Source organism: Pituophis catenifer, unplaced genomic scaffold (assembly GCF_029215685.1).
Source record: "Pituophis catenifer annectens isolate HBS135680 unplaced genomic scaffold, rPitCat1.0.hap2 SCAF_15, whole genome shotgun sequence".
Lineage (NCBI taxonomy): Eukaryota > Metazoa > Chordata > Lepidosauria > Squamata > Colubridae > Pituophis > Pituophis catenifer.
Window position 1 is genome coordinate 6,699,281 of NW_027256895.1, and position 18,056 is coordinate 6,717,336.

At 39.9% G+C, this 18,056-nt stretch overlaps 1 protein-coding gene across 1 annotated transcript; it reads left to right on the top strand.

The window, feature by feature from the left end:
* Positions 1 to 2,652: 2,652 nt before the first annotated feature.
* Positions 2,653 to 10,455, top strand: LOC139324823 (vomeronasal type-2 receptor 26-like). The gene is made up of 4 exons (XM_070954575.1): positions 2,653 to 3,441; positions 4,659 to 4,886; positions 6,327 to 6,453; positions 9,557 to 10,455. The coding sequence occupies exons 1-4, from the start codon at positions 2,653 to 2,655 to the stop codon at positions 10,453 to 10,455; spliced, it is 2,043 nt and encodes a 680-aa protein (XP_070810676.1).
* Positions 10,456 to 18,056: the final 7,601 nt, after the last annotated feature.

Below are 18,056 nucleotides of genomic sequence, written 5' to 3' on the forward strand. Positions count from 1 at the left end.
GGACTTGAACTCAGAGCTCCAAGAAATTATTTTGCAATGCCATGAGGGGTCAGATTTCTTTTTCTACTGTGTCTTGGGCTGCATGGCCATCACCAGCTTTATTGTGGCTTTTCTTGTCCATAAATTACCTGACAACTTTAATGAAACCAAGTTCATCACTTTCAGCATGTTGGCCTTTTGCAGTGTTTGGGTCTCCTTCTTTCCAGCCTATCTGAGCACAAAAGGCAAAGCCATGGTAGCTGTGGAGGTCTTCTCCATCTTGGCCTCCAGTGCTGCATTACTGGGATGCATATTTTTGGCTAAATGTTACATCATTGTTTCCAGGCCTGATGTAAATCACAGGGAACAACTCATAAAAAGAAACTAGTACATCATGTAATATTTCCTGCCTTGAAAAACATCTTACCAATTCTCTTTTTTCAACTATTCCCAAAGCAAATTAAGCAGCAATCCCTTGTCAGGTCACCCAAAGGAGAGAAAGCTGTTGAACCAATGTACAAAGGAAAATTGCCAGGATGCCAATGTTTCAACGATAATTATGTCTCTTGTGAATTACTGAAATTACTATATTATTCTAAAAGGGAAAAGTAGCAAACACAGGAATTGGAATCAAAAAACAATCCATATAAGTATTTCAAGAGCCAGACAGAGGCAGGAAGACAAATTCTCTCCCTCCTGTCTTTATGTGCCAGAACTTCTCTTTGAATGATTGACTGAGACATTGTCACGTAAAAATAATGTGAAGATGTTGTTCCTTCTGATGTTCTTGATGCACAAAGTAGTGATGCTGAGATGCCCTGCAAGTGAAGCTTTCCCTGTTCCACATGAGTGGTTCCAGTTTGGTGACCTCGTCATTGGTGGGATGGTGTCTCAAATTTTTTACAACTTTTATGAAATTGAATTTAAAGAACATCCTTCTCTAAATCCTTATCCGTTTCCAATGTAAGGAGTCCCCCCTCCCACATGTTCCCTAAATTTATCCAAATCCAGTGAATGTGCTAATATGAGTAAAAACTGAGCATGAATATAGTTTTTGTATCTTCTTTCTCTTTTGAATGGTTGTAAGAGAAGAAATATAGAATAACAGAGTTGGAATGGACCTTGGAGGTTTACTAGTCCAACCCCCTGCCCAGGCAGGAAACCCTACACAACTTCAGACAAATGGTTATCCAACATCTTTTTAAAAAATTTACAGTGTTGGAGCATTCACAACTTCTGGAGGCAAGTTGTTCTACTGATTAATTGTTTTCAGTGTCTGGAAATTTCTCCTTAGTTCTAAATTGCTTCTCTCCTTAATTAGTTTCCACCCATTGCTTCTTGTGCTACCCTCAGGTGCTTTGGAGAATACCTTGACTTCCTCTTCTTTGTGGTAGCCCCTGAGATATTGGAACACTGCTATCATGTCTCCCCTAGTCCTTCTTTTCATCAAATTAGACATGCCCAGTTCCTGCAACTGTTCTTCATATGTTTTAGCCTCCAGTCCCCTCATCATTTTTGTTGCTCTTCTCTGCACTCTTTCTAGAGTCTCAACCTCTTTTTTACACCATGATGACCAAAACTGGATGCAGAATTCCAAGTGTGGCCTCACCAAGGCATTATAAAGTGGTATTAGCACTTCACATGATCTTGATTCTATCCCTCTGTTTATGCAGCTTAGAACTGTGTTGGCTTTTTTGGCAACTGCTGTGCATTTTTTTTTTTTGTATTAACTTAAAAGTCTTTCTCATCAGATGTATGCTTTTGTTCATTTGTATCCTAAACGTCATTCACAAAAACTTATTGAAATTTTGTGGAACATTTAAGGAGCTGAAGGTATTTTTTTTTTTTAAATACTGTATTATCATCCCTTTGAAAATGGGCAGACTGTAAATGACTGATATTTGCTTCATCTGTCCCTTTCTTGTTTTGTGCTAAGATGATAGAAAACAAATATGATAGCTTGGAATAAAAGTTACTATTGTCTTTGTTTATTTATTGCAACTCATGGAAATACATTGGGAACACTCTCTAGAAATTATTACAGCAAATTAGCATTTTTGTAGTTATCATCTTCCTACTTCCATCAGAGATAGAAGTCTTTGTTATATATTTAAAAATGATGTCACATTGTAAGAATTTTAAAATGATTTCTTCGATGGGGGGGGATTTAACTTATTGACAGAATAATAACGAAATTCTACCAGGACGTCCTCGCTTTGGCCTTTGCTGTGAAGGAGATCAATGAAGACTCCCAGATCTTACCTAACATCACTCTTGGGTTCCACATCTACGACAGTTACTTCAATTCAAGGATGACCTACCGCACAACTCTGGACCTGCTTTTCAAATCTCAGGGATTTTTTCCTAACTACAAATGTGATAACCAGAAGAATCTCATGGCCATCATTGGAGCGCTTGTGTCTGATACTACATCCTATATGGCAGAAAGTATACATGTCTTCAAGATTCCACAGGTAATTTGGGTGGAGGGAAAAAAGTGAAACTTGTTTTCTTTAGGAATCAATATTAGAGTTCAATGTTAGAGGTCATTCGGTCTCCATATTTTTCCCTTCATTGTCATGAATAGAGATTCTCCTTTTTTGTGTGTAGTTGACCTACGGCTCCTTTGCCCAAGAAGACTTTAAAACTACTGAGTTATCTTCCCTTTATTGCATGGTCCCAAAAGAGGAGCATCAATACAATGGAGCTATACAGCTTCTTCTTCATTTTGGATGGACGTGGATTGGAGTCTTCACTTTTGATAACAATAAGGGAGAACGTTTCTTGCAGAAACTGCACCCATTGCTTTTTCAAAATAGGATCTGCTTGGCTTTCACACAAAAAATTCCGCAACGAGCCCAATTAGAAGAAATTTCAGAATTTTTTGATGTCATCTCCATTATTTCTGAAAAACTTGTAAATCAGGCAGCTAATGTTTTTCTTGTCTATGGTGAATCATTCACAATTCTTTGGCTCAGAAGTGTTGTGTTTTTATGTGATCAAGAGAAAAAAGAGAGTGCATCTTTTAGAAAGGTTTGGATCCTGATGTTCCCAACTGATTTCATACTGACAGGAATTCAAAGGTCTTGGGATGTCCAGTTGTTCCACGGGTCTCTTTCCTTTGCAGTGCATTCGCGAGAAATTACTGGATTCAAAGAATTTCTTCAAGTCATCACACCTTCAACCCACAAAGATGGATTTCTTCAAGAAATTTGGGAACAATTGTTTGACTGTTCACTTTCAAATGAGGAATCACCCTCAATATCCAATCAAACATGTAGTGGAGAGGAGAATTTGGAAAATCTGCCTTCTCCTCTGTTTGAGTTGAAGATGACTGGCCAAAGCTACAGCATCTACAATGCTGTTTATGTGGTGGCACATTCTCTGCATGAGGCTGTGAGATCAAGAGCCCAACACAGAAGAATTAAAATGTTTGCATTTTCAAATCTGCAGCCATGGCAGGTAATGTCTCTATGCCACACCTATCTTTTCTTTCCCAGTGAATAGCCTTTCTTCTCATAATCTAATATGGCTTGTTTGTCATGGCCACAGATCAAGACAGATACCAAGGAAACAAAGTTATTAACGTAACAGCTGATTCTATGTTATAGAACAAAAGCATTGAAAAAAACTTGGTCTTTGCAAATTTCAGTCTAGTCAATGGAATTTTTGTATTATTAAAAAAACAATTATCGATAAGGAAACCCCAGACGTTCCACATCTACAGATTTTCAGATGTTAGGCATAAGTGTGATTTATGTAGAAAATCATCATAATTTGCATTATAAAAGATGATCAAAGGAAGCACTGCTTCATACAATCATTTAACATTATTTTTCATTCTCTTTTCCAAAAATTGTCCAAGATACTTTTACTTGGCTCATAAATGTTTTCAATGTTGAGAATATGAATGTGTTCTCTCTCTCTCTCCTCACAGAATAGAATAGAGTAGAGTAGAGTAGAGTAGAGTAGAGTAGAGTAGAGTAGAGTAGAATAGAACAGAACAGAACAGAACAGAACAGAACAGAACAGAACAGAACAGAATAGAACAGAATAGAAAATATGGAATGGAATGGAATGGAATGGAATGGAATGGAATGGAATGGAATAGAATAGAATAGAAAATATGGAATGGAATGGAATGGAATGGAATGGAATGGAATGGAATGGAATGGAATGGAATGGAAGAGAAGAGAAGAGAAGAGAAGAGAAGAGAAGAGAAGAGAAGAGAAGAGAAGAGAAGAGAAGAGAAGAGAAGAGAAGAGAAGAGAAGAGAAGAGAACAGCATACGTAGAATAGAATAAATCTCAAATTCTAAAATCTGGGTTAATGAAATTTGTCAGGTCCCAGGCTCTGTAGCTTTGTACCAATGAAGAAAAAAAAGTGGTGGATAAGATTATGTATGGTGAAGGTTTGATTAATTCTTTAAACAGTGAAGAGAAATCATATACAAAATAGCCCGTTTTCATTTTGCTTTTATTGATTGACACTATTTCCTATTTTTCTTCAGATTAAACCTATACACTTCCATGCAATACGGATTATCAATTTTCTCAGTGTACTTATTTGAGCATTATTACAGAAAGGGGAAGAATGACTGAAAGAAATGTGAATACGATGGCTTGTTCTCCATTTATTATCCTTTCAATTCCCTCTCTCTTCTATTCTCTTTCAAGTAGCTCCATCCATTTCTTCAAGGCATTTCATTTAACAATTCAGCTGGGGAGAGAGTGTGCCTGAATGAGAAAAAGGAAGCAGCAGGTGGATTCGACATCACCAACTTGATCACTTTTCCAAACAGATCCTTTCAGAAAGTTACAGTTGGAGTCTTAGATCCCAGTGCTCCAAAAGGGAAAGAATTATTTATCAGTGGAGATGAGATTGTCTGGCACCCAGCTTTTAACCAGGTGTGGACACCTTTAATGGCCATTTAATGTGATCCATTATGATACCATGAAGGTCTCTTTGTCTGTATTGAACATAGTCTCTTTATACATCTTTTCTTTCAATCTACTTTTAAATGAAAAAAAAACCCCTGATATATTCTATACAAATGCTGACCATGTTCCGGCATTTACCAAACTGACAAAATGACATTGCAACTTGAAAGCTAGATTTTCATATCCGAGCTACATTTCCGTTGGAAATCGCGGAAGTCATGCTGTTTCCATAAGATTGTCATTGTGCACATCAGTGGGGGGATTCATCCAGTTCAGACCAGTTCGGACGAACCAGTAGTGGCGACCTGCGAGTGGGCCACCCCACCCACCCTACTGCAATCCCATCCTATAGCGTTGTGTTTTTGATGCCGCACACATGTCAGACGTTGTGCGTGAATTGCTGTGTTGTTTGACATCACTTGCATGTGTGGATGGTGCATGTAAGTGAATTGCCATGTTTTGTGATGCTGCATGCATGCGTGGGGAGCTCGCGTGTGAGCAAAGCAAGACTGCACAAGCTCACATTTCCGTTGCTGGTTGAACCTGTTGTTACAATATGTGAAGCCCACGTCTGTTGCACATTTATCTCCTCCCCCTGCCATTCTTCTTCTTCTTCTTCTTTTTTTATAAATAATTTTTATTGTAGTTTTTCTTTTCCAAGACTCTAATACATATTCAAACAGACAGTGTCATTTTTATATACTTTGGATTAACAGTTCACATAAAATCTACATTATATACACACATATATATATATACATCCTCAACTTCCTTATGAATATTACCTATGTTTGTTTCTGTTGTCTTTCCACCTATACCATTTTTCCCAAACTGCATAATATTCCGGATCCTGTTTTTCTTTTAATTCTAAAGTTAGTTTATTCATTTCGGCACATTCAAATATTTTTTGGATAATCAGTCCCTCTGGTGGTAAGTTATGTTCTTTCCAATATTGCGTGAATGTAATTATTGCTGCTGTTAGTATATGTAGGATCAGATATCTTATTTTTTTTTTTTTATCAAATTTAGTTTTTAATATTCCCAGGAGAAATGTTTCCGGATTTAACTCAATTTTGCAATTTATTAAATCTTGTAGCCAATCTCGTATTTTGGTCCAATACTTTTTGTTTCGGGGCATAACCATCAAGTGTGAAAGAAGGTACCTTGGTGTTGGTTGTATTTCCAGCACTTGGGGCTTAGATTTGGGTATATTTTGGCCAGTCGTGCTGGAGCTAAGTACCAGTGATAAAGCATTTTATATTGATTTTCCTTATAGGCCACCGATTTTGCACCCTGCCATTCTTCAAACAGGCCATTAAAATTCTTTCCCACCATAAAAGAGAACAATTAGAATCTGTTTTAAAAAAAAAAATCTTTGTTTGAAAAACCTTTCATGTTTATGACCAGGTACTTCCAATTTCTCTGTGTAATGACCATTGCTCCCCTGGATACTGGAAGAAAGGGATAGAAGGAAAACAATTCTGCTGCTATGACTGTGTTTCATGCCCAGAAGGAAAGATTTCAAATCAAAAGGGTAGGTGAGACAATCCATCAAGTTTTCATTAGATTGACTTAAGCAAAATGTACCCTGTTTTTCGGAATATATGATGCTCCAGGGTATAAGAGGCATTTTAGTTTTTAAGGAGGAAAACAAGGGGAAAAAATTCTGCCTTTGCCTACCAGCATCCATCCATGGCTAGAATCCTTGCAGCAAAGAGCAAACAGCCTGGTCAGCTTCAGCACATTATTGCAGCATGATTCACCGATCCCTGCCACTGGAACCACCCAAAAATGCGACGCACGGAGGTCAAAAATGGAGTGTGCGGAGACCAAAAACATGGTGCATGGAGGCTGAATACACGATGCATGGAGGCGGCGATTGGCAGCGATGTGCTTTGGTGATCCCCGCAGCCTGGAATGGCTCTAAACTGGAGAATTTGGAGGCCAAGAATACAGCACACGGAGGCCAAAAACGCAACACACGGAGGCCAAAAACACGAGGCTGGAGGCGGCGATGTGCTGTGGGGATCCCTGCAGCCTGGAACAGGTCTAAAACTTTGCCCCCCACAGAGAGGGCTCCCAATCTGGGTGTCTTCCTGGACGCACGCCTGTCTTTAGAAGAGCACATGATGGCTGTGGCCAGGGGGGCTTTTTATCATGTTCGCCTGATTCGCCAGTTGCGGCCCTTTCTGGATTGCGACGCCCTTCGCACAGTCACTCATACCCTTGTTACCTCCCGACTGGACTACTGCAATGCTCTCTACATGGGGCTCCCCTTGAAAAGCACCCAGAGGCTCCAACTGGTCCAGAATGTAGCCGCGCGGGTGGTTATGGGCGCAACCTGTTGTGCCCATGTGACACCTCTCCTGCACGAGCTGCACTGGCTCCCAGTGGTCTTCCAGGTGCAATTCTAGGTGTTGGTTACCACCTTTAAAGCGCTCTATGGCATTGGACCTGGATACCTTCGAGACCATCTTCTGCCATCAGTAGCCTCCCACCAGCCAGTCCGCTCCCACAGAGAGGGTCTCCTCAGGGTGCCATCGGCCAAATTATGTCAGCTGGTGACACCCAGGGGGAGGGCCTTCTCTGTGGGAGCCCCTGCCCTTTGGAATGAGCTGCCCCCAGAAATTCGTAAAATCTCTGATCTCCGTGTATTTCGCTGTGCCCTCAAAACCTTGTTGTTCCGCCAGGCTGGGCTATCAGTTTAAAGATTTTAATTGGTTTTTAAAAATGGGATTTTAAATTTGGGGTTTTATAACCGAGCCTTATTTAATAATTTTAATTACTTTTTAAATTTTGTTTGTCTTGTGCTTTTAATCAGGCTGTACACCGCCCTGAGTCCTTCGGGAGAAGGGCAGTATAGAAATTAAATAAATAAATAAATAAATAAATAAATAAATAAATAAATAAATAAATAAATAAATAAATAAAACAGCATGTGGAGGCAGAAAATGCAACAGATGGAGTCCGAAAATGGCCAAAGGGTGGGTGTCAGTAAGTGGGGGAGGGGCTACATTCAGTGCATAAGACACACCCAAATTTTCACCCTCTTTTGGGGGTTGAAGTGCATCTTATACTCCAAAAAGTACAGTAATTTAGTAATCTACATTTTAGGATGTGTAGAATTAGTAGTTTTAGGAGATCTTCAGGGTGAATGTTTCTTTCTATACTGTAGACTACAGTCTCTTATTCAGAAATCAAAGTTTGCTTGTGAGATTTCGGCAGGTAGAGTTTCCTAATGTGGGCCCAATATATATATATCTCCACTGAGCCATAGGTCTTCTATGATCACATCATCTATTAACTATTTATGTATTTTTCATATTTTCAACTTCATTTGCCTATTGAGGGTTTATTTTGTTCCTGTAAGATTAATAAATGAGAATATTTGTAGCTCAGGGTTGACATGCGGGATACTTGGTGTTCTCTGAGCTTGCTTGTTTTCTTGCAGACTCTAGAAAAAGAGCAGAGAACAGCAACCAGGATGATGAGGGGACTAGAGAGTAAAACATATGAAGAACGGTTACAGGAACTGGGCATGGCTAGTCTAGTGAAGAGAATGACCAGGGGAGACATGATAGCAGTCTTCCAATATTTGAGGGGCTGCTACAGAGAGGAAAGAGTGAGGCTATTTTCCAAAGTACCTGAAAGCCAGAACAGGAATAATGGATGGAAACTGAACAAGGAGAGTTTTAAGCTGGAAATAAGGAGACATTTTCTGAGAGTGAGAACAATCAACCAGTGGAACAGCTGAACAGCCTTCAGAAGTTGTGGGAGATTCATCACTTGAGATTTTCGAGAAGAGATTGGACTGCCATTTGTCAGAAATGGTGAAATTTATACTTCTATTTAAGTTTAAATAAACCATGACAGTTTTTAAAAATGATAGTGTAAACTCAAGAAACAACGTTGTGGCTAAGGTCAGTTTACTTATAAGTGAATGCAGACAATTTTTCCACTTGATCTGCCATTTTCCAGGTCTTCTCCTCCATGAAATCGGAGAGTAAGAGAAAAGCAAATAAGATTCAGCAGACAAAGATAGATTTGTGAATGGATCAGATATTTTACCATGAAGGGGACATGAAATCGGTGTTTGTAGAATCAACTAATGTTCTAAACATAGAACACAAAAGCATATTCTCCAAAGACCCTGAGAGTAGGACAAGAAGCAATGGGTGGTAACTAACCATGGAGAGAAGCAACTTAGAACTAAGGAGAAATTTCTTGAAAGTTAGAACAATTTATCAGTGGAACAACTTGCCTCCAGAAGTTGTGAATGCTCCAACACTGGAAGTTTAAAGAAGAGATTGGATAACCATTTGTCTGAAGTGGTGTAGGGTTTCCTGCCTTAGCAGGGGGTTGGACTAGAAGACCTCCAAGGTCCCTTCCAACTCTGTCATTCTATTTCTATAACAAAGGAAAGGCTTAATATACCATTATTATCTTGAAAGCAAGCTAAGATTACTTTATTACATGTGAATCCTAAATAGAGGAAAACCTGCATTTTCGCAGAATCATGATCAGATTAGTAACCGGTGGAAAGAACTGATAAGCAATAGCAGTGAGCATCCACTAGGAAAATAATTTTCAACAAAATACAATGGATAGATGACAAATGCCTTGACTTTTTCTTCCAGATATAGACGACTGTTTTGAATGTTCAAAAGACCACTACCCGGATAAAGAACAGAAAGAATGTATCCTGAAACCGGTGGTCTTTCTATCATTTGAGGAAACCTTAGGAACTGGTTTAGCCTCAGCTGCTCTTTCTTTCTTCTTCTTAACATCTTGGGTACTTGGAACATTTATTAAGCACCAGGATACTCCCATTGTCAAAGCCAATAACCGGTCCCTCACCTACACCCTCCTTGTCTCTCTTCTGCTCTGTTTTCTCTCCTCTTTGTTTTTCCTCAGCCAGCCTGGCAAAGTGACCTGCCTTCTCCGACAATCAGCTTTTGGCCTCACTTTCTCAGTGGCCATTTCTAGTGTCCTGGCCAAAACCATCACTGTGGTTGTGGCTTTCATGGCCACTAAACCAGGATCTCAGATGAGGAAATGGGTGGGGAAAAGATTGGCTTTCTCTATTGTCCTTTCATGCTCCATCATTCAAGGATGGATTTGTATTCTCTGGTTGTCAACATCTCCCCCATTCCCTGAGTTGGACATGTACTCAGAGCTACAAGAAATGACTTTACAATGCAATGAGGGGTCAGCTTTCTTCTTCTACTGTGTCTTGGGCTACATGGGTATCTTGGCCATCGCCAGCTTTATTGTGGCTTTTCTTGCCCGTAAATTACCTGACAGCTTTAATGAAGCCAAGTTCATCACCTTCAGCATGTTGGCCTTCTGCAGTGTGTGGATCTCCTTCTTTCCAGCCTATCAGAGCACAAAAGGAAAAGCCATGGTAGCTGTGGAGGTCTTCTCCATCTTGGCCTCCAGCGCTGCATTAGTGGGATGCATATTTTTGCCAAAATGCTACATCATTGTTTTTAAGCCTGAGCTAAACCAGAGAGAGCAACTAATAAAGAGGACTTAGTACATCATGTGAGTTTTCTCACTATGAATATTTGCTGACAATTGAAAGACTGCCTGCTATCTCCTGTAAACATATAGTTTTAATTTCTGTCAAAGGAAGATTTATGGAGGATTATTATTGTTATTAAGATTTGTTATGTTTGCTCATTCCAAAAGGAGTTATCGTGTTATTGCATTTACAACCATTTTCCAAAGAAGTCAATAAATACATTCCTTTTACAATCTGGGGTTCTTAGATCAATTTTTGACCATATCAAAATATATATTTAAAAAGAGGTGGCAAGTATTTCCAAATAATTATTTATTAAACATATTTCTAATTAAATATTTACACATATACTCACCTGATAGTAATTCCCTTGTGTCTTACTTTTCCACTCCTTTTTAAAATACTATAATTATTTATTTTTATTTTTATTTTATTTTATTTCGAATTTATATACCGCACCTTCTCCCAAGGGATTCAGGGTGGTGTATAGCGAGATAAAAACATACAATTAAAAACAATTAAACGAATATATATTAATTTGGCCCCAGTTTAAAATGACAAACCAATTAAAAATTAAAAATTTAAAAATATGTTAAGCCAGCCCGGCTTGATGAAAAAGGAAAGTTTTAAGGGCACGGCGGAAGGCACCGAGGTCTTGGATTCTCCTTATCTCAGGGGGCAGCTGGTTCCATAGGGTAGGTGCCCCCACAGAGAAGGCCCTCCCCCTGGGGGTCACCAGCCTACATTGTTTGGCTGATGGCACCCCGAGGAGGCCTTCTCTGTGGGAGCGCACGGGTCGCTGGGAGGTCGTCGGTAGCAGCAGGCGGTCTCGAAGATAACTAGCTCCTATGTCATGGAGCGCTTTAAAGGTGGTAACCAACACCTTGAAGCGCACCCGGAAGACCACTGGGAGCCAGTGCAGCTTGCGTAGAAGCGGTATTATGTGGGAGCGCCATGCAGCTCCCATAATTACCTGTGCGGCCGCATTCTGGACCCGTTGGAGCCTCCAGGTGCTCTTCAAGGGGATCCCCATGTAGAGAGCGTTGCAGTGGTCCAGGCGAGAGGTGACGAGGGCATGAGTGACTGTGCACATGGAATCCCGATCAAGAAAGGGTCGTAACTGGTGAATCAGGCGAACCTGACAAAAGGTCCCCCTGGCTACAGCCATCAGATGTTCATCCAAGGACAGCTGTGTATCCAGTAGGACTCCCAGATTGCGCGCCCTCTCCGAGGGGACCAATGACTCGGCCCCAATAGTCAATGATGGAGTCAACTGACTATATCGGGATGCCGGGAACCACAGCCACTCAGTCTTGGAAGGGTTGAGCTTGAGCCTGTTCCTCCCCATCCAGATCCAACAGCCGAACTGGTAGCAGAAATTGCAGGTGGGGCTGCCCACCCGCCCTGGCTCTATGCCATTCTCTTTAGGTACATTTTTGAGGCTGGGCACATGGGTGGAAGGCGGGCGAGTGCGCGAACTGGATGCACACGGGGCCACAAACTAAGCATGTGTGCAGGGGGGTGAACCAGTAGTAACATAATGTGAAACCCACCACTGGAGCTTTACTATCTCCAGAGATAGCACAACAAGAATGCTATTCTTGCAGATGAACAATTTGCAACTTGACAGAACCATATATTTCTGTAGAAGTCATTAAGCATAGGGAATGATAGCAAATACATTGAACTGTACTCAATAACTTGCAAGTCTGGTTTCCTGAGTGGTGATCAGGGTCAAGGCCAGGGGTGAAATTCAGCAGGTTCTGACAGGTTCTGGAGAACTGGTAGCGGAAATTTTGAGTAGTTCGGAGAACTGGTAGCAGAAATTTTGAGTAGTTTGGAGAACCGGTAGTGGAAATTTTGAGGAGTTTGGAGAACCAGCAAATACCATCTCTAGCTGACCCAGTGTGGGGTGGGAATGGAGATTTTGCAGTATCCTTCCCCTGGAGTGGGTTAGGAATGGAGATTTTGCAGTATCCTTCCCCTGCCACACCCACCAAGCCACGCCCACCAAGTCACACCACTCCAACCAAGCCATGCCCATAGAACCATTAGTAAAAAAAAAATTGGATTTCACCACTGGTCAAGGCTAGCCTTGGGGAAAGGTGGGGAATGTAAATTCTGTGTGGCTTTGTGTCGTCTGACCTAATCCTTAATCCTTTCAATTCCGTCTGTCTCAGACTTCTAATTGGGATTACTTGAGGCCATTCTGGCTGGAAGGCAGGAAAGCTTCTATGCTTGGTTTTTCTTTGCCGTCTCTAGGGGCATGGAAACAAAGGGAAGGGGGTGTCTTGTGATTCTTTCTACAGTCACAACTGGTGAAATGGAATGCTCTGAGATTCTGCAACTGTTACAAGTACATGTCAGTTGCCAAGCAATTAAAGTTCGATCACATGACTATGGGGATGCCGCCATGGTTGTAAGCGCGGGGATCAGTTGTAGTAGGTCATTTTTTTTCAGTGTTATTGTAATGTTGAATGGTCACTAAAGAAATGGTGGCAAGTCAAGGACTACGTATGTTTTCCTTTAGTAAAGGAAATAGGAAGGAAGAAAAAGAATCGAAAAAGAAGAGAAAGAAGAGCTAGCACAAAAAATCAGGAATCCTAAACAGAAATATTTTGAAGATGCTAATAAACCAGGCAGATGGCTAGCATATAAATTGAAAAAAGAAAGGAACTCAAGGATAATATCACAGTTAATAGATGATCAAGGACAAATTAGATTTGGAAAAAGTAAAGGAAAGAGAAAAAGAAACTTGAGACATTGTACGGAGCAGATAATGGACATCACAAAGGTGCTTTTTTCAAGAGGCAACTGGATTTTCTGGTTTTCTTTGAAGATGTTTCACTTCTCATCCAAGAAGCTTCTTCAGCTCTGACTGGATGATGGGGAATGGAAGGATTTATACTCCTTGCAGAAAACTGGTTATTTGCATTTTTTTAATAGGTCGTTAAGGTCACCTGAGGTTTATCTGTGTCATCAGTGTCACCTGAGTGGTGCAAATGGATGTGAAGCCTCCCCCCTCTTCTACATCTACTCATAACAACAAATTTGAAACCATTGATAAGATGGTGCAAGGCTCTTGTCTTTCATGACTTATGCTGTGCCTATGGAAACCATGGAAAATGAATGGTTTTCAAAGGTTTGCAATGATGTTATTACCTAGTTAGGTAATGAAAAGTCCAGATAACCTATTTCAGAGAGCATCAAGGACTCAAGGTTAAAAACTAAATTGTACTTTAATCAGTTGTCCCAAAGGTGGTTTCACCATGTTGGCCTTTTGCAGTGTTTGGTTCTCCTTCTTTCCAGCCTATCTGAGCACAAAAGGCAAAGCATGGTAGCTATGGAGGTCTTCTCCATCTTGGCCTCCAGTGCTGCATTACTGGGATGCATATTTTTGCCTAAATATTACATCATTATTTTCAGGTCTGACCTAAATCACAGGGAACAACTCATAAAAAGAAACTAGTACATCATGTAATATGTCTTGCCTTGAAAAACATCTTCCCAATTCTCCTTTTCCAACTATTCCCAAAACAAATTAAGTAGCAATCCCTTGTTAGGTCACCCAAAAGAGAGAAAGCTGTTGATCTGATGTAGAAAGGAAAATTGCTAGGATGCCAATGTTTCAACGGTAAAAATGTCCCTTGTGAATTACTGAAATTACTATATTATTCTAAAAGGGAAAAGTAGCAAACACAGGAATTGGAATTGAAAAACAATCCATCTAAGCATTTCAAGAGCCAGACAGAGGCAGGAAGGGGTAACGTTGATTCTCTGAACTTCACTTTGACAAATTCTCTCCTTCCTGTCTTACGTGCCAGAACTTCTCTTTTAATGATTGACTAAGATATTGTCGTGTAACAATAATGTGAAGATGTTGTTCCTTCTGAAGTTCTTGGTGCACAAAGTAGTGATGCTGAGATGCCCTGCAAGTGAAGCTTTCCCTGTTCCACATGAGTGGTTCCAGTTTGGTGACCTCGTCATTGGTGGGATGGTGTCTCAAATTTTTTACAACTTTTATGAAATTGAATTTAAGGAACATCCTTCTCTAAATCCTTATCCGTTTCCAATGTAAGGACTCCCCCCTCCCACATGTTCCCTAAATTTACCCAGATCCAGCAAAATGTGCTAATATGAGTAAAAACTGAGCATTAATGTAATTTTTGTATTTAATTAAAATCTTCCTTCTCTTTTGAATGGTTGTAAGAAAAGAAATATAGAAAAACAGAGTTGGAAGGGACCTTGGAGGTTTTCTAATCCAACCCCCTGTTTAGGCAGGAAACCCTACATCACTTCAGACAAATGGTTATCCAACATCTTCTTAAAAACATCCAGTGTTGGAGCATTCACAACTTCTGGAGGCAAGTTGTTCTACTGATTAATTGTTCTCAGTGTGAGGAAATTTCTCCTTAGTTCTAAGTTGCTTCCCTCCTTTATTAGTTTCCACCTTTTGCTTCTTGTACTACCCTCAGGTTCTTTGGAGAATAACTTGACTTCTTCTTCTTTGTGGTAGCCCCTGAGATATTAGAACATTGCTAACCTGTCTCCCCTAGTCCTTCTTTTCATCAAATTAGACATGCCCAGTTCCTGCAACTGTTCTTCATATGTTTTAGCCTCCAGTCCCCTCATCATTTTTGTTGCTCTTCTCTGCACTCTTTCTAGAGTCTCAACATTTTTTTTACATCATGGCGACCAAAACTGGATGCAGTATTCCAAGTGTGGCCTTACCAAGGCATCATAAAGTGATATTAGCAGTTTTTTTTTTTAATTTGATTTATATGCTGCCCTTCTCCGAAGACTCAGGGCGGCTTACAATGTGCTCAGCAATAGCCTTCATCCTTTTGTATATTTATACAAAGTCAGCTTATTGCTCCCACAAACTGGGTCCTCATTTCACCTACCTTAGAAAGGATGGAAGGCTGAGTCAACCAGACTTTGATTCTATCCCTCTGTTTATGCAGCTTAGAACTGTGTTGGCTTTTTTGGCAGCTGTTACATATTTTTTTTTTTTGTATTAACTTAAAAGTCTTTCTCATCAAATGTATGCTTTTTTTCATTTGTATCCTAAATGTCATTCAAAAAACCATATTGAAATTTTGTGGAACATTTAAGGAGCTGAAGGTTTTTTTTTTTTTTTCAAAAAAAGGACTGTATTATCATCCCTTTGAAAATGGGCAGACAGTAAATGACTGATATTTGCTTCATCTCTTCCTATTCTGTTTTGTGCTAAGCTGATAAAAAACAAATATGGTAGCTTGGAATAAAAGTTACTATTGTCTTTTGTAGTTTTTTGTAGTTATCATCTTCTTATTTCCATCAGAGATAGAAGTCTTTGTTATACATTTAAATATGATATCACGTTATAAGAATTTTAAAATGATTTCTTCGATGGGGGGGGATTTAACTTATTTTTTTTTTTTTAATTTGATTTATATGCCGCCCTTCTCCGAAGACTCAGGGCGGCTTACAATGTGCTCAGCAATAGCCTTCATCCTTTTTGTATATTTATACAAAGTCAGCTTATTGCCCCCACAAACTGGGTCCTCATTTCACCTACCTTAGAAAGGATGGAAGGCTGAGTCAACCTTGAGCCTTGGCGAGATTCGAACCCTGCAGTAATTGCAGGCAGCTGGTCTTAAGCAGCTTAATAACAGGGTGCCTTAAACCCTTGTACTACCAAGGCTCTTGGTATCAATTTCAATCTAGTCAATGACATTTATTCATTATTATTCTTTTTTTGTTAGTTGCGAAGTCATGTCTGACCCATCATGACCCCATGGACAATGTTCCTCCAGGCCTTCCTCTCCTCTACCATCCTCTGGAGTCCATTTAATTTCACACCGACTGCTTCAGTGACTCCATCCAGCCACCTCATTCTCTGTCATCTCCTTCTTCTTTTGCCCTCAATCTTTCCCAGCATTAGGCTCTTCTCTAGTGAGTCCTTCCTTCTCATTAGGTGGCCAAAGTATTTGAGTTTATTATTTTTTATTCCACAAAATAACCATTTTATCTCTATGTAGAATTGTCCTGTCTTGTAGAATTATTCAGTCTTGTTTCAAGAAGAACTGAATGATGATGTATCTGAAGGCAGTCTTTATTTTTCTGACCAACACTTTTCAGAAATGTAAACATTTCACATATCTTAATAACTTTTGTAATTTAGGCTACCCTTGAAAAGTCTTCGGAGACTACAGTTGATCCAGAATGCAGCTGTACAAGCTGTCATGGGTGCACCTAGATACACCCATATTACACCAATTCTCCGCGAGCTGCACTGGCTCCCTATTGGTCTCCGGGCACAATTCAAGGTGTTGGTTATTACCTTTAAGGCCCTACATGGCTCAGGGCCAGGCTATCTTTGAGACCGCCTTCTACCGCATAGGCTCCCAGCGACGGGTAAGATCCCACAGAGTTGGTCTCCTCCAGGTCCCGTCAGCTAAACAATGCCGGCTGGCGGGCCCATGGGGGAGGGCCTTCTCTGTGGCTGCCCCAGCTCTCTGGAACCAGTTACCTCCTGAGATCCGGACCACCCCCACCCTATTGGCCTTCTGGAAAGCAGTGAAGACCTGGCTTTTTCGGCAGGCCTGGGGCCGTTTATCTCGCTGTTGCAATCTTGCGAGATCCGGCCATGAATGGTGTGCATGGGCTTTTAATGTTTTTTAAATGTTTAAAAAATGTTTTTTAATAATTTTCCTATGTTCTTTGTTGTATTATTTTTTGCTGTAAGCCGCCCAGAGTCCCTTGGGAGTTGGGCGGCATAAAAATTCGTTAAATTAAATTAAATTAAATTAAATTAAATTAAATTAAATTAAATTAAATTAAATTAAATTAAATTAAATTAAATTAAATTAAATTAAATTAAATTAAATTAAATTAAATTAAATTAAATTAAATTAAATTAAATTAAATTATTAAATTAGACTTGGTTGCTAGACTAGGGAATTAGTTTTACGACAGTTGTCCTTTGCTGGTATAATCCAATTATTTTCAAGAAGGGATATTGGTTTGAAGACTTATGATCAACTACCAAGAGACTTTGGTGCTTTAAAGTTCCTGTCATCATTAATTAATAAAATAAAAGTGAGTTGCATATCTCAATTATTGATAGTTCTTTCTGAGTCAATTGCCTATGGAGATTCTCAGTCATCCAGCTCATGGTTATCTCAAAGGTGCTTTTTCAAAAGGCAACTGGACATTGTTTTTCCATTGAGGAAGATGTTTCACGTCTCATCCATGAAGCTTCTTCACTTCTGACTGATCATTCCATTCAATCAACCCACCACCACCACCACCATTCAATCAGAGTTGAAGAAGCTTCTTGGATGAGAAGCAAAACTTCTTCAAGGAAAAAACAAAGTTCAGTTGCCTTTTGGAAAAAAAACGCCTTTGGGACAACCTATTCTGACCAAGGCTACCTTAAAAAGCATGAAGTCTTGGTCCCTGCAAAACCCCTTTTATTTACACAACTGTAAATTCCTTTCATTTACAGTCATCAAGGCTTGGCAAACAGTCTTTCAGAGGAATATTTATCAACACAGACCTTATCTTCCTTGGAAAGCTGCCAGATAACTAGTTTCCAAACACAGGGCAAGGCAAAACTTGGCAAAGAG